At 42.6% G+C, this 17359-nt stretch overlaps 1 protein-coding gene across 1 annotated transcript in view; it reads left to right on the plus strand.

The window, feature by feature from the left end:
* The window catches only part of LOC124721786 (zinc finger C4H2 domain-containing protein), a 167731-nt gene extending 150572 nt beyond the window's left edge, over positions 1-17159 (plus strand). Inside the window, exon 5 of the mRNA XM_047246902.1 lies at positions 16320-17159. Coding sequence (XP_047102858.1) covers positions 16320-16449 — 130 coding nt within the window. The 3' untranslated portion in view covers positions 16450-17159. The remainder of the gene's footprint in view (positions 1-16319) is intronic.
* Positions 17160-17359: the final 200 nt, after the last annotated feature.

The raw sequence follows: 17359 nt of genomic DNA on the forward strand, positions 1-17359 counted from the left end.
TACACTAGAGTTTGAAAAATATTAATAATCACTTCTTGTCAATTATTGGTATGTTAAATAATAAGTTCAGTGGTACAAGTAAATGCAAAAGTCTTGAAAGCTGATGTCTCAGAGAGAACTACATATTCAGCTACAGGAAACAAGCAAACATAAAACTAAATCCATTATAAAGTTATTAAAGGTTAAAGACTCTCATGACTATGATGAAATTTGAGGAGGATTATGAAGATCAATGCCCCATACATTAGTTCTGTACTCACTCAACTGTGCATTCTGTTTTTCACATGTGGTCAGTTTCATGTCAGACTGAAATACTAGTTACTAAAACTTGTTTATGAAAAGGATGGAAGAGAGAACACAGACAGTTATCAGCCAATTTCATTGTTGTCAGTGTTCAAAGAAGATTTTGAAAAAGCAACGTAGAGGAGAATAATGCCACATCTCAGTGCAAATAGTTTGCTGTCAGGCTTGATTTAGATTCAGGAAAAGATTATCCACAGACACACTGGCAGGGCTAAAAGATTATTTGAGGACAGCAGACATTTTCGTTCATTTAACAAAAGCATCTGATTCTGTGGACTGTGGAATACTTTTGCATAATTTGGAATGGTATGGGACTAGGGAAAAATCCAAACAACGGTTCACTTCATATCTGGAAAATAGGAAGCAGGAGGTTGTCTTCCAGTATTGACAAACAGGAAACAGGTTTGATCAGTCTGGGATACTGTAAAGTGAAGGGTGCAATCAGGCTCTGTTCTGGGTTGACAGCTTTCCTTGAAATATATTGGTAATATGCCACCAAACATGACAGATGACTCAAAAAAAAATTTCTGTTTCTAGATGACACAAGTAATGTGAAAAATGTTGAATGTGATGCAGTTAATAGGTTAGTCAGTGACATCAGCATGTAGTTTTTAAAGAGTGGATTAATGCTTAACTACACCAATATGCAATGCATGATGTTTCTGACACTTAATTCTTGTAAAAGGAGAATTTCATTGTCCCAAGGTGGCCAAACAGTCAGTGAAATTGAACATTTCAAATTTGTAGAACTGAGATTAGATGGAAAGCTTTCTCGGAAGTATCTCATAGGAGATTGTGTGCAGAAAATGAAAGCTGCTATTGCCACTATAAGTATTGTCTCTACTGTATCTGACACTGGAATGTGAAGACTTGTTGTACAGAAAGATGTGCAGTAGTCGGCAGGTTTCAGTTATGGTAAGCTGAAAGCAGAACTGAAAAAAATTGAGTATAAACCCTAAGTATTTAAATCCAAGTAGAAAGACATTTTGTTGTTCTGTTTATGCAGACTGTGCCTCACAATTTGTCGATTTTTCTTTACCAAATTGACAGGTTCACTTGTAGCACACTACTTCTTTTCCAAACAGGAGTTTCTTGCAGTAGTTCAGAGCTTGTCATGTATACTTTCAGTATTTTTTTGTGTTTTATTAATTCATTCATTTCTTTGTTTATAACTTTCCTGGTCTGGTGACTCATTCCATTCATTGGCTTGCACGGTCCCATGGAACCTAATAGACAGATCTGTAAGTAATAGACTTTATGTATCACTTGAGAGTGGCACACATCTGAAAATCGTGATTGTGAAATAAATACATACATTGACAATTGAGACAAAATAGGCCCTTTCTGAAATACTGTAGTTGCCAAGTAAACAGGAAATAACAATATTTTTTCATGTAATTATAGTGAAGTTTATTTCCAGTACTAGTTCTTATGAATGGTCATGCATAAAAAATTTAAAATGCTTGAAAGAATTACTCCCACTGAAAACTTGAAAGCTACATGATTGATGAATCACATCACATGAGTCAGATTTAACTGAAGTTTTACACATTTTGTTTGTGTAGTTCATTATTATCAGTGGCAGCTTTTAAAAAGATGGAAAATAAAGGTCACTCTAAAGTTTCTTCATACTTGCATAGTTTTGTTTTGAAACAGTTGTTTCCTATGTACTTTCTGTGGCATTTGAGAGCTTCCTTATCTCTATCCCCACTGCACCACTAAAGACCATTAAGGACCTATGTGTAAGAAATGGAGAATGGCCACTTTCAAAACAATGAGTGTAACCTTCATCGTCCAATGTTTGACTTTTTAACATACTGCATATTTTGGTAGCTAGATGTCATCTCTCTTCAATGGTCTGTTCTTAAAGTACAAGAAGTGGATAATAGCTGGAAGTACCTAGAGAACAGCTGGCAATATCTAATGCTAGGAAAGTATTGAGCAAAATTCTATCAATTTTAAATCATTGCATAGAAAACAACGTATCAAATGATGGTAATATCCTCCCCCCATGCCTTCGCAGAAAACTGTGGAAGTCAGATTTAAAATATTTTGATGGTTCAGTGGTTGAGTATACTTGCTACATCAGGTAAATTTATTACTATTTTCTTCTCTTGGCCACACATTTATGCCATATGATCATATGTTTGCCCAAACTGAGAAGTTCAAAAGAAAGGTGTCAACTTCCAGTAAATTCGTTTTGCTGAACGTGCAGCAGGGTATGATTTTGATTTCAAATCACATCTGGCACCATTTTTCAAGAACAGCGTCGAATGATTTACAATAAGTATATATCTCAAACTCGTCTGCAAAGGGAGGTAGGTGATGAACTTGGCTACCAAGAATACTTTCCTGGTACCCGCATTTTAAAAGCACTGCCTCACAATAGCAAGGAATATCCAGATTAACACATTCGCTGCGGTCACCAGTGCGGGCCTCTTAACACTCTAAGCGCATGTGAGCTGAGACCTGAAATCACATCTCTGCAAAACGTGTAAGTTCATGTTGTGCACGTATGTAATACTGACAGTGAATATAACGTCTGCACAAGAGGTTGTGCTAGATATAGAAGTATGCTTTAGCTGCATGCTGATCATGCTGCATGCTGTCTGACACTTACAAGCGTCATATGCATTTATTGCAAACAATTCCAACAACGTCTCTGATTTATTGATTTTATTGCAAATTGGAAAGAAAATGCAGTTCAAACAAGCGATAAATCCGCTCCGATGAGAAAGAATTAGCCTGAAAACACCAATAGATTTATCAACTCGAGAAAAAGAAAAAGGACTCATCTGCAATGTGGTGCTATGGAAACCCAGTCCCATATAACAAATTTGTTTGCAAGGTGTAAAGGTGATGTTTTTATGGCAAACCACATATAAGTCCACATACTGTACAGAAACCTCATGTTCTGAGCATTCAGTGTAACAACATTTTACTTGGCTATCAAATAAAACAAACACAAACAGTATACAAATCAAACACGAACAGATCTTCCTCTGAAGGTACGACATCTCATTAATTGTGCAGCAATTCAAACAGATTGTTTGGACACGTTATGCACACGTGTGGTGTGTATCTGTAGGCTCGCCCATTCCGCACATGTTTTACATCGCTTCCTCATAACTTGCTTCTTTCCTTCAGTTGTGCCCCACTTTTGCACAACTTGTATGTCTTTACGATATTTGTTATGCACACCTTTTGTAACGTCCATTGGTGGAAGTACTCCCTTAATTATTTGTATTCTATAATCATACGACGTCATTTTATCCCCCCAGGGGGCTCGCCACTCTTTGGCGGGTTCGTGTTTGGCTACCACAGGGCCCCAGCCTTTGCAGCATTTTTCCCTTCCATGCTGCATGTCTATCATCTTGCTATTCATTTTCCCCTCCTTGGGGAACATGTCTGGGGTATCATTGGGAATGTTCTGCATTCTGTCTCTGACGTGCAAAAAGTCTCAACTTTTGTTTTTCACTCCCTTTTCCTTTCTTCATTTCCCTTCTCCATTCATTCCTCTACTTCGGTGTTTGAGGATCCTCCTTTTTTTGTTTTCCCCCTTCTTCCTACCTGTGCGCTCCTGAAGGCCGGCCCACGTGTCTGATGTGTAACAGGTGACTGGGTAACGTGTAATTCACAGCCCCGGGTCAACAGGTAGGGTTTGCACATACCCCTGGTACAAGCCAGGCCCAGGGAGGTGTGATTGTCTGAGCTGCAACTTGCCCAAGTTGCTGATTGGTCCCTCTGTCAGATGTTCGGGGGGTGTGACCTGAGGTGTGGACAACCACCTAAGGCGAGTGTGCCCCCTTGTGAAGGAAGCCCCCAGTTGGAAGGAGTGCGCCAATGGAGACGCTGGCAATCGTGGGAGATTTTCTCGCAATAAGTCAATCATCTCCCTATTTATCCCCCCAGGGGGCGCCACTCTTTGGTGGGTTCGTGCTTGGCTACCACGGGGCCCCAGCCGTACAGCATTTTGCATCTTATCGACACCCAGCCCAATGAGGCTATTGATTCAAAGACCCTTCCTGCAGCACCACGGTTCCTTGTGGTCTCACGTGCTAAAGATGGTCAGTCCTTTGCCGAGGTCAATCCATTTATTATTCAGAAAGGTGTTGATGCAATTGCTGGCCTGGCCCTGTGAAATCCTGCTCTTGGTTACAGACTGACACTTTGCTTTTGGAGACGGCGTCTGAGTCTCAAACACAACAACTGCTTGCTGCCTCGCTTCTCCACGGCTACCCTGTTCGTGTCGAGCCCCACAGAACTTTGAATTCTTCCAATGGTGTAATTTACATCATGCTGCTTGATGGTCTAACAGAGGCCAATATACAATCTTACCCCTCTGATCAGGATGTCATTGCTGTCCATCGTGTAATGAAAAAGTTAGATTCCTCCTTAGTGGCCACCTGCACTATTTTCCTCACCTTTGATAGGGTGGTGCTGCCGTCCAAGCTCAAAGCAGGTGATGAAATTATCAGAGTCTGGCCATACATTCCGAACCCAATGGGCTGCTACCAGTGTCATCATTTTAACCACACTAGAACATCTTGTCGACACCCAGCCAAATGTGTAACCTGTGGCAGGGATGCACATTAGGGCAATTGTCTGCCTCCTCCTCCCCACTGTATCAACTGCTATGGTGGCCATGTCGCCTCCTACCCCGGCATTTGGGTAAAGGAAAAAGTGCCTTACCCAGTAGCTCGCAAGTTACGGGCTAGTCGTAAACCCTGTGCTCTCCCGTCTGGCACCTACAGTTCTGTTCTTGTTACTACTCACTCCATGAAGGATATGGCCACACAGACATGTGACCTCAAATTCGGCTCGGAGGTTGTGAAATCACCTAGTGTCAAGGTATCACCACCCCCCCCCCCCCCTCCCAACCCACTGTGCAACAAACTGTCAAACTCTTGTATCAATGGGCGAAGCCATTGACTACACAACCCATAGGTAGGAAAAAACAGGAGTAGTACTCCCATGAAAACTTCCTCCAGCCAGTCTTCCTCTAACTGCAAAGGCTCGAAGAAGTCCGCTAAAGGCAAACGGTCTTCTCCTTCACCAACTCAGCGATCCTGTTCGACGATGTCTCCACGTGGTACCTTAGCCCGGCCGGTCTCTGTCTCACCGGTGCACACCACCAATCATTTTCCAGCGTTGGACTCCACGGACCGACTGTACAAGCAAGCCGATGCTTCTGTGGACCCTATGGAGCCGGATCCTCCTGCTCCTATGCCCTGTAGTAGCGACTCTACACCGGCCGTCACTCGTCAGCTGCCGAGTTGACACCCGTCCATCTCTTCCTCCTCATGTCTGTCCTCCAATGGAATGTTCGTGGCCTTCGGTCCCACAAAGAGGATTTACGGCTGCTTTTAGCATCACAGCATCTCCTTGTACTCTGCTTTCAGGAAATGAAATTGCGCCCTCATGACCACATTGAGTTTTCACTTTACTCACTGTTTCGTTTTGACCTTCCCCCTGAGGTCAGAATTCCGTTTCGTGGGGACGTCATGCTGCTCATACGGGATGACCTTCTTAGTCAACTAATATCCCTGACTACCCGCTTTCAAGCTGCTGCAGTTCGCCTTTTCCTTCCCCGCCTAACTTTCTCCCTCTGTACCATTTATGTACCTCTGTCCTTCAGGCTGATGGTTGTTCGAAATGTTTAGCAAAGAGGGTATAAGAGAGCAGATTTTGTTGATGGGCATGAGAATAAGTGATGTAGCGTTAAGTAAGGAGCGTATTTTACGTTTTCAAGACACTGTGCGTTTTTTGGGTTTAATATTTGACTTGAAATCCCCGCACCTGAAAGACCTATGAGCAAAGGGCTTCCGGTTGTTGAACATTTTGAAATGAAATGCCTTGGCGAAAAAACATGGGGAGCTGACAGGTCCCAGCTCCTGCAGTTTTATAGGGCATTTGTTCGATCGCGCTTAGACTATGGCAGCGTGGTCTACAGATTGGCCTGTCCTTCCTACGTCCGGATGTTAGATGCTGTACACCATGAGGGCATTCGGATATCAACTGGAGCTTTTCGGACCAGGCCAGCTCGGAGTCTGTGTGCAGAGGTTGGTGAGCCACCACTCCGGATTCAGCAATGTATCCTTTTGGCTCGACAGGCACTGAAAATATCAGTGTCACCTCAGTCTTTGGCATTTAGTTCAGTGATCCAACACCCAAGCAACCCGGTCATATGGTATACACGCTACGGACTGTCTCAAGGATCTGGATCTCTCGGGCATGAAAATACACACCCAGGGATGGAACGCATTGTCGCCTTGGTGTCTTCAGAGGCTCAAAGTGATTTTAAGCTTGACACAGTACCTGAAAAATTGTACTCCGGATATGATTTTTACAACTTTGTTTTCGTCTATTTTTTAAGTATGTACCGTAGTTTTATCATTACTTATACAGGCGGATCCCAGCAGGAGAATGCTCTCGGTTGTTCTGTGGTTTTCCCTGATTGGTTTTTTAAGGTGCATCTTCCAGAACAATTTACAAATTATGATGTGGAGTTATATGGCATTCTGATGGCACTAGAGAGGGTTCACAGACATCACCATAAGAGTTTCCTTGTCTGTTCAGACTCTTAGTGCACTGCAAGCACTTCACCAAATGTATCAGGTAGATACACTGATTCAGCTCATCCGTGACTCCTTACAGCGGCCCCAACGCTGTGTCAAGGAGCTGGTTACCTGGCCATGTTGGGATACAGGGTAACAACATAGCTGACAAAGCTGCCGAGAAAGCATGTTGGGATGGTGGTGCCCATCAGTGTCCCATCCACGGGATGGGATGCACTCCATTATCTTATTTTCTGACAGATGCATCATGTGTCAGTGGGAGACTGAATGGTTGCAAGTGTCAGACAACAAACTGCGGTTGCTCAAATCGACCACAAAGGCATGGCGGACTTTGTGTCAGCCTCGCCGCTGTAAGGAGTTTTGCTTACCAGACCGCACATCAGGCATAGCCCTCTCACACATGGCTTCCTCCTCTGGCAGGAGGATCTACCATTGTGTAAAGATTGTGTTGTGCTGCTTTCAGTTCAGCATATTGTGGCTATGTGTGTCCGGTATATTGATATTAGGGCAGCCCTTGGTCTCACTGGAGATCTGCCCACCATCCTTGCAGATACCAATACCAGTGTTAATGGAGTGGTGAAATTTTGTGCACTGTCAGGCCTCATCCCTAAACTGGTGGGGAAGGGCGGCAGACTTTAGTACATTATAAACTGCTCCGCATGTGGAGACAGCCTTTGTCCCCAGCCATGAGATTTCATGTTGACTTTTCATCAGGGCACTGATGACCATGATGTCGAGCGCCCCCCTCAACCCAAATCATCATCATCATCATCATCATCCGTCCTTCGGTGTCACCAGGGCAGACTTCCTACAGCTTATTGGACAGCTACCTCCCCCGTTTTTGCTACTCGTTGACTTTAATGTGCATCATCCCCTCTGTGGTTCTCCCAGGACCTGTCAGAGAGGTGCCCTCTTGGTTGACCTTCTTAACCAACTTTACTTCTTCTATCTTAACACTGGAGCACCCACTCTCCTTTCCAACTCCTCCCACACCTATTCCCATTTGGACCTCTTCTTTTGCACTGCCCAGCTTGCCCATCGTCTTTAGTGGTCCGTTCTTTCTCACACCTACTTGAGCGACCATTTCCCGTGTGCTCTCCATTTTCTGACTACTACCCTGTCTGCATGCACGCCCAGCCCAAATTGCAGCTTACTAAGGCTGACTGGCAGCTTTACTCCTCCCTGGCGACCTTCGCAGAACAAGATTCCCCAGTCGTGAAGACCAGGTGGACTATCTCACCAATGTTATCGTTACTGCTGCAGAACATTCCATTCCTTGCACTTCCTCTTTACCATGTAGTGGACTGAGGCATGCCACGATGCAATTCATGCACGGAAATGTGGTATCCACATTTTTACCATCATCCTATGATGGCAAACTGCATCCATTATAAATGGATGCATGCAAAGTGTCATCGCGTCCTTTGGGATAGCAAACGAGCCAGCTGGCTTTCATTCACGAGTTCTTTTAACAGTTCCACCCCTTCCTCTGTCATATGGGCCAACCTCCAATGGCTCTCTGGAACCAAGATCCATTCCCTAATTTCCGGCCTGACAGTAGCAGATGATGTTATCGTGGACCCTATTGCTATCTCCCAAAACCTTTGGCCACCATTTTGCAGAAGTTTCAAGCTCTTTGCACTATCACCCTGCCTTCCTCCATCGGAGGAGGCTTGGGCGATACCCTTCTCTTACTCTGAATCATAAGTGCTACAATGCCGCTGTTACTATGAGGGAGCTCAGTCATGCTCTCAGTTCATACTGATCCTCCACCCCAGGGCCAGACACCATCCACATTCAGATGTTGCAGCACCTTTCTCTTGTGGGCAAGCACTTTCTGTTTAACACATACAGCTGCTTCTGGGCAGAGGGCATATTTTCTGGACACTGGCGTGAAGCCACCTTTGTACCCATACCTAAGCCAAGCAAGGACAAAAACTTTCCTTCTAGATACCGCCCCATCTCTCTAACCAGTTGTGTTTGCAAGGTGATGGAATGTATGCTTCATGCCCAGCTGGTATGGTGGCTAGAGTCTCGCAATTTATTGATGAATGCGCAGTGTGGATATAGAGCATGGTGTTCTGCAGTTGACCATGCCATTACTTTGTCCACCCACGTCATGAATGGCTTTTTGCAGAAATCTCAGACTGTGGCCGTGTTTTTTGATTTGGAGAAGGCCTATGACACCTGCTGGAGAACTGGTATCCACCGTAATCTTTACACATGGGGCTTCTGTGGCCACCTGCCCTGTTTCCTTCTGGCATTTTTACAAGATTGACTTTCCAAGGTGCGTGTGGATTCTGCCTTGTCGGACACCTTTGTCCCGGAAAACAGTGTGCCTCAGGGTTCTGTCCAGAGTGTCGTCCGCTTTGCTATCGCCATTAACCCTATCATGGCCTGTCTCCCACTGGGCATCTCTGGCTCCCTTTTTGTTGACGATTTTGCCATCTATTGCAGTTCTCCATGGACCTCTCTGAGCGGTGTCTTCAGTGCTGTCTTGATCATCTGTACTCCGGGAGCATCGACAGTGGCTTTTGCTTTTCCTCTGACAAAACCATCTGTATGAATTTCTGCCAGCACAAATGCTTTCTCCCACCATCTCTACATCTTGGGCCTCTTGCCCTTCAATTCGTTGAAACTACTAAATTCCTGGGGCTCATGCTTGATAGGAAACTCTATTGGTTCTCCCATGTGTCTTACCTGGCAGCCTGCTGTATGCGGCCCCTCAATGTCCTTCGTGTCCTCAATGATACTTCCTGGGGTGCTGATCGAACTGCCCTCCTCTGTTCGTACCGGTCCCTTGTCCAAAATTAAACTTTGGGTGCTTTGTTTGTGTGTCTGCACGCCCATCCCTCTTATGCCGTCTCAACAGTATCCACCATCTCAGCATCTGTTCGGTCACGGGTGCCTTTTGCACCAGCCCAGTTGAGAGTCTGTATGCTGAAGCTGCTGAACTACTACTGTCCTACCGCCGTTACTTCCTGCTCTGCAGGTATGCATGCCATTAGTCTACCATGCGTGGCCACCTCTCCTATGCCTCCTTCATTGATGATTCCATTGACCGTCAGGAAGGGGCTCATTCCACTTCTCTGTTACCTCCTGGAGTCCGCTTTCACCACTTGCTACGGCAGCTTAACTTCACACTACCTGCAACTTTCCCAGTGGGTGTGACCCTTTACCACCTTGACTTCATGACGCGGTCCATGTTAACCTAGGCCTGCATTTGTTTCCTAAGGACGCTACTCCAGCCTCAGTGTATTGCCTCAAATTTCACGACCTTCGCATGGAACTTGGCGATAGTACCTTTGTCTACACTGATGGCTCTCAGACTGACAGCGGGGTCGGGTGTGCCTTCGTCATTGGCACCCGTGTCTTTCGATATCAGCTTCCGGCACACGCCTCAGTATTTACAGCCGAGCTCTTCGCCTTGCATCAGGCCACGGAGTACATCCGGCGACACAGCCTTTCCAATTGTTCTCTGCTCAGACTCACTCAGTGCCCTCCAAAGTCTATGTACACTGCTCCCCCCTTAGTGCAGCAGGTCCAGGAAAACTGTCACTCACTCACGCTTCATGAAGCCAGTGTCACATTTCTGTGGGGTCCCTGGTCATGTTGGTCTGCCAGGAAACGAGACTGCTGCCAAGGCTGCAGTCCTCGTACCTCAGCCTCCGATGATCTCTGCATTGCCGTCTGTCAGGAGGTGGTTCCCTTTGGCATCACCAATGATCCTCCCTTCATGGGAATAAGCTTCGGCTTATTAAGCCTCTCCCAGCACCTTGGACGACCTCCTCTCGGCCCTCCTGCCGGGAGGAGATTATTTTGACTCTTCTGTGTATTGGGCACTGCCTTTTTAGCCATTGTCATTTGCTAAGTGGTGCTACCCCACCACTTTGTACACACTGCGCCTAAATTTTAACTGTCCACCAATTCCTGCTGGAATGTCCTTTTTTTTTTTAACAATCTATGTTCCAGCTTGGGTTTGCCATCTGATTTGTCAGCTGTTTTAACGAATGATGTGTGGGCTGGTGACCGTGTTTTGCTTTTTATCCACCGAAGCAATATGGCAAAGGCCATTTAATTTTTAGTTTTGGACCTTCATTTCTGTATGGTGTTTTTTCAGCCAATTTTTCCATGTGCTTGTTTTTAGCTGTCTCCTACTCTCTCAATACGGACTGACATATTGTTGTTTAACTCCTCTCTATCATTTTATGCCCTGAGTATTTATTATATAGGTAATGTGAATTCAACATTAGGATGTCAACTACATTGAAGAATAGTTTCTCTGACCAGTGAATAGTCTTTCATTCACATAAATAATACGAAAACATCTGGTCCTGCCCATCGGTCCCAGACATACAACTATTATTTGATGATTGGCAGTGGTTTCGAGACTATTTGCTGGCATGCATTTGGCACATGTCCCATTGTATTAGGATATTCTGTGGAAATATAGGAGACCTCTCGTCTATCATTCCATTTGCCAATCATTACACTGTCCGAATATTGTGCAATAGTGTCTTCTTTCCCCAGTTTTGCGCATACCACATCTTTAGGGGTATTTCTCCTATTTACCCTTAGTGTCCCGGTGCAATGTGTCTTTGCTTTCAACAGGGTTTTAGCTAAAGCAAAGCTGGTTGTAAAAATTGTCCATGTGAACCTGATGGCCAACATGCAGCTTCTCTTCCAACAAATGTAATACTATATTTTCAGCATGCCCTTTCCCCCCCATATCACCACACATCCCTGTGTACACAGCGCATTTATTTACAAAACCATCGGGATTATTTAGCATGTACAATTTGATGCCATATTTATTCCTTTTGTTCTTTATATATTGTCTAAATTACAATCGTCCCCTCCAAAGAATCATTGATTTATCTAAAGATAGGTCCCTAATTGGATAATAAACCTGACACATTCTGTTGTTGAAATAATTCTATATAAGGTGTACCTTGTATAGTAGATCATCTGGTTTCAGGTCTCCTGATTCTGAATTTTTTGCAAAATGCAGTGAGCGTAAGATGAGCAAATATCTGTCTCTGCCCATGCTCATCGCTGTTCCTCTGTTTTCGAACAGCGGGTCTTTCTCCCAGTAGTCTTGTAATCGGACTTACTTGACATTACCCATATGTAATTAAATACCCAGGAAGACTAGTCTTTCTCATATACTTACAGGTTTCCAATTACTAATCCTAGAGCCCTCTTTCATATTTTTGCTTGCAAATACATTGCATGCATTACCATTCGTTTCATCAACTACGAGCTGCAGTATGTCATCTGTAACCAGTTGCCTGAAGAAACCTATTGGCATATTGCCAGCAGGATTTATCTGCAAACATTCTGCTTTCGTAAACAGATGATACTGCATCCCATGTAGTTCTTCATGCTAAGTCACACTCGGTTTGCTTACTTCTGCGAGTGCAGGTTCTTTATCATCAGTAATTTCCTCATCATCGTCATCTGTATCATCCAGTTCCAAACTGTCGTAAAACATATTCGACAGTTTTGCTTCCACACTGTCATCGCTATGGTATGTTTCTGCAGTCTTCAAATCCCAGCCACCCTCCTATGGTTCATCCCCTCTGAACTCAACATCACTCTCTTCCAACACACTCAGTAACTCATGGTCAGAATGTTGTTCACTCTTCCTACTCTCTTTTGTGTTAGAAGGCCCCGGTGTTGGTTGATTCGCCACCATTGGAAATGATGCACAACACAGATGACTAAATACGAAAACACACAACTGCAGGCAGGAAAACGTTATGTGATATTTCGTTGGTTGCTTGTACTAACATGAGTGCACAGCCGAACAAACTAAACTGAGTACTCAGCTAGTGAACGCGCCGCTTATAAGCATTACCCGCACTGGCTTGTTGATCGCAGAAACACTTATAAGCGTCAGCCAAACTGCCGTGTTGATCGTGTAAACGCTTACAATCGTCAGCTGCAGCGAACGTGTTAATTAAAGTTGCAGAAATGTTTATCCCTTCTACACATAAGAAGTGGTACATGGACTTCAAATGTGGAGATGAGGATGTAAGATCTGACAGTGATGGCTCACTCAGTAAATTATGAACAATTATGTGTGAATAATGAACAATTATGCGACATGGTACATTTTGGAAGCCTTGATATACATCCAGATTTAGGCTGCTTCTGTACTAATTCATTTTAAATTTCATTTTGCTTTGTAGTGATGTACAGTTTCACTAATATATTGAAAAGACAAAATTAAATAAATTAGAAACAGATTTCCAGGAACATTCTCCTATTACTTATTAATTTCTATATTAGTTTTAATTGATTGAAGTCTTGACTTGTAACTTCCAAAACATCTTCCGCTTATTTTTATATTCATAAATCTTTAAATACACTGAAGTGCCTAAGAAATTGGTATAGGCAGTCATAGTCAAATACAGATATATGTAAGCAGGCAGAATACAGCACTGCAGTCGGCAATGCCTATATAAGACAACAAGCATCTGGCGCAGTTGTTAGATCAATTACTGCTGCTACAATGGCAGGTTATCATGATTTAAGTGAGTTTGATCACGGTGTTATAGTTGGCGCACGAGCGATGGGACACAGCATCTCCAAGGTAGCGATGAAGTTGCGATTTTCCTGTATGACAATTTCACAAGTGTACTGTGTGTATCAGGAATCTGGTAAAACATCAAATCTCGGACATCACTGCAGCCGGAAAAAGATCCTGCAAGAATGTGACTGATGACAACAAATCATTCAACGTGACAGAAGTGCTACCCTTCCCTCAAACTGCTGCAGATTTCAGCGGTGGACTATCAGCAAGGGTCAGTGCGTGAACCATTCAACAAAACATTATCGATATGGGTTATCAGAGCCAAAGGCCCACTTTGTGTGCCCTTGATGACTGCACGACACAAAGCCTTATGCCTCGCCTGGACCCGTCAACGCCAACATTGGACTGTTGATAACTGGGAACATGTTGCCTGGTCAGACAAGTCTGACAGTTTTAATCTGCCAGGAGGTTTCATATCAGTGCACACTCCTCTGGAGAGTGAAAATCTCATTCTGGAAACATCCCCCAGGCTGTGGCTAAGCCATGTCCCCGCAATATCCTTTCTTTCAGGAGTGCTAGTTCTGCAAGGTTCGCGGGAGAGCTTCTGTAAAGTTTGGAAGGTAGGAGACGAGGTACTGGCAGAAGGAAAGCTGTGGGGACGGGGCGTGAGTCGTGCTTGGGTAGTTCAGATGGTAGAGCACTTGTCCACGAAAGGCAAAGGTCCCGAGTTCAAGTCTCGGTCCGGCACACAGTTTTAATCTGCCAGGATGTTTCATATCAGCACACACTCCGCTGCAGAGTGGAAATCTCATTCTGCAGACAAGTCTCGTTTAAAATTGTATCAAGCAGATGGGTGTGGACGTGGACATGTATGGGTATGGATACAATGTCATGTATCCATGGGCCCTGCATGTCAGCAGGGGACTGTTCAAGCTGGTGGAGGCTCTTTAATGGTGTGGGGCATGTGCAGTTGGAGTGATATGGGACCCCTGATACATCTAGGTACGACTCTCACTGGTGACACATACTTAGCACCCTGTCTGATCACCTGCATCCTTTCCTGTCCATTGTGTATTCAGATGTACTTGGGCAATTCCAGCAGGAAAATGCGACACCCCACACGTCCAGAAACGCTGCAGAATGGCTCCAGGAACACTCTTCTGAGTTTAAGCACTTCCGCTCGCCACCAAACTTCCCGGACATGAACATTCTGCTTTCATAAGATCCTGTGATACAGTTTCCCGTTTGAGTAAGGTGTTGCAGTGGTTAAGCCACTGGATTCACATCTGATACAATGGTGTTCCAAACTCATTCAGCCATTCATATTAAGGTTTTATGTGGTTTCTCTAAATCGTGTAAGGCAAATGCCAATAAAATCAATTTTGGTGCAAGAGTGAGCTGTCATGAGAGATTAGTTCATCACACACTCTACATTTCTTGTTAGTTGTGCAATGGTAGCAAAGAAATGACTGTCTCAGTGAACCATTACTGGGAAACTGTTTACAAAAGCACTGTTTTTTTGAAAAGCCATTCGCATAAATATATGCACATTTGAAACTGGCTTCTGTAGCCAATTCTGATACTCCAAAACATAGCACTCAGCTTCATTTTCCATTTAAATTGAAAGTGATTTGTGTGTCATTGTATAATAAAAATGAGATCAAAGACTAAATACATTTTACTTTCACAGCCCCAGCTTACAATGTCAAATGTGCAGATTGCATCTTTCTATTCTACATTGTTGAAAGCTTTATGCAAACAAAATTCTAAAAATTATAGCTACAGCAAAACACTGTGTTCAGGATCTAGCAAAGTTGCCTGTGGATAAATAATAAGCCCATGGTATCTGGATATTGGGCATTTATCTCATGGTGAGGAGTGTACTCATTTTTACTGTGATCCATTATAACAAAGTGTTTTATTTGTTAAAATACAGTAGTCAATTTATGGGTGATGAGCTATTTTAAATGACAGTGGTTTGGATATGATATTTATGGAAGCTTCTTAATGTGATGAAACTGATATTTTACCGTATTGCACATTAACTGTTCCATGAGTGCTATGAGAGTGAATTTCAATAAATACGTTATGTTAATTTTACATTCATATGTTGATAGTGTATATGCCTCTTGATCTGAAGTTCTTTCTACCATTTGTGCCACATTTTTAGACATTTTCTTGTTTGCTGTTAGATCTTCAGTGCCAAATACTTGGAGGATTTTGTTCTACATTGATTTCCACCATTTCCAGAGTCTAATTCCTTGCATCTTTCTGTTTGTCATTTGTGTTTAGATATTAATATTTTGCATCTGAGTTGCTGTGCTCTGAATGCTATATTATACTAAGACATTTTGAAGTTAATAAACATGTAAGAAGACAGTACCTGTCAGCCAGATGAGAAAGTTTTATTAGTTGGAAAAAGTCAAAGAGAGGTCACAGTAATTTTAACATAACATAGTATGCTGCAGAACTACTACTTGTTGGTCAAAGTGTCAAATGGCTATACATCAAGACTTAGTGTGAGAATAACATTTTTTGGAGGTCATCAGTTACCAATATGCTACAGAACTTCACTACAGTAGATTACCAGTACTTACTTGTGTTTTAGGTGTGTCTTACTGTTCGCATTCACAAATACAGTTGGTAAATTCAACTTCCATACTTTATAGAATTTAACTACATAGTAATTGAGAAATTTCGTTTGCATTGATATACTCATGTTCAAAGGAATACTTGAATGCAGTGATAAACATAGAAGTGATGTGTTAACAGCTGATGATTTAATATAAAATAACATTGCATAGATGTCGTGCTTACTATAAGGCAGTTTTATTATTATTATTATTATTATTATTATTATTATTATCATTATCATAGCCATAATCAAAACTGTATTTCAGGCAACAGCCTCCTCCTATGAAGTCATGCCTATCCTGTCACCAACAGATTCATCGAAATGCACCCATCTGTCCACTGTGCAAAGCTAAATCACGAAGTCGGAATCCAAAGAAACCAAAGAAGAAAGACTGAATAATTTTTATGAATTTTTACCTTCAGTGCTGTTAAAGTGTATGCCAGTATATAAGTAGTGGGCACGCTTTGAATTCACTTTGCTGCTCATTAGAGCAAATAGTGTGTCCAGTAATTAAAGTTCTGTATGTGTTACAGAGGTTCAGGAATTTCTGTGAAGAAGATCTGATGACAAATAACTGTGTGGAATAAGTATCAGTATGAATTGTAATGTTTTGTACTTAGTGTTAGAATTACTTTGAAATGTAAGTTATCACCTTATAAAAGTTCTCTTACCTGAACACATTTGAAATAATATACTTTTCTTGTGTGTAATGTACTGTGGTAAAAGTGGGAGGAGGATTTTATTAATGATTTTATGATAATGTATGTTGGAAAAGTGTGTGTTTCATACTATGGAGGTGCAACATGGTTTATATACTTGCCATATTTTAACACATTATTGGAAAGAGTAGGAAAGATTGAGTGTAGTAGTCAGTGTTTTACTGGTAAGACTTTAATCTTCAAACTAAGAATACTTAAAATTACTTTCAGAATGAATATGTTTGAAGGACAAAATACAGAAAGAAGAGAAGAATAGTGATGAATATTTTACTCAAGATTTTGCCTTCTTTCATGAAGAAGTGTTTTTTCTTTTAATTTTTGAGACTGCTTTATATATAAATGTTGTTTGATCTAGATGATTCAGTGTGATTAAAATTTGAATTGAAGAGTGTGTCCGGCAGAAACATTTATTTTAAGGGTGGAGAGATCATTAGCCACTATTTCTGAACTCGCCATTTTATTGTGCAGTGACACTAGTCCAAAATTAGTATCTTTATTAGTTCCTCTTATGTACTCATTACATAAATATTGCAACAATATTCCTCCATAGTGTTATAAGAACAGAGTGAAACTTAGAGAAAGCACA

Source organism: Schistocerca piceifrons, chromosome X, assembly GCF_021461385.2.
Source record: "Schistocerca piceifrons isolate TAMUIC-IGC-003096 chromosome X, iqSchPice1.1, whole genome shotgun sequence".
Taxonomy (NCBI): domain Eukaryota; kingdom Metazoa; phylum Arthropoda; class Insecta; order Orthoptera; family Acrididae; genus Schistocerca; species Schistocerca piceifrons.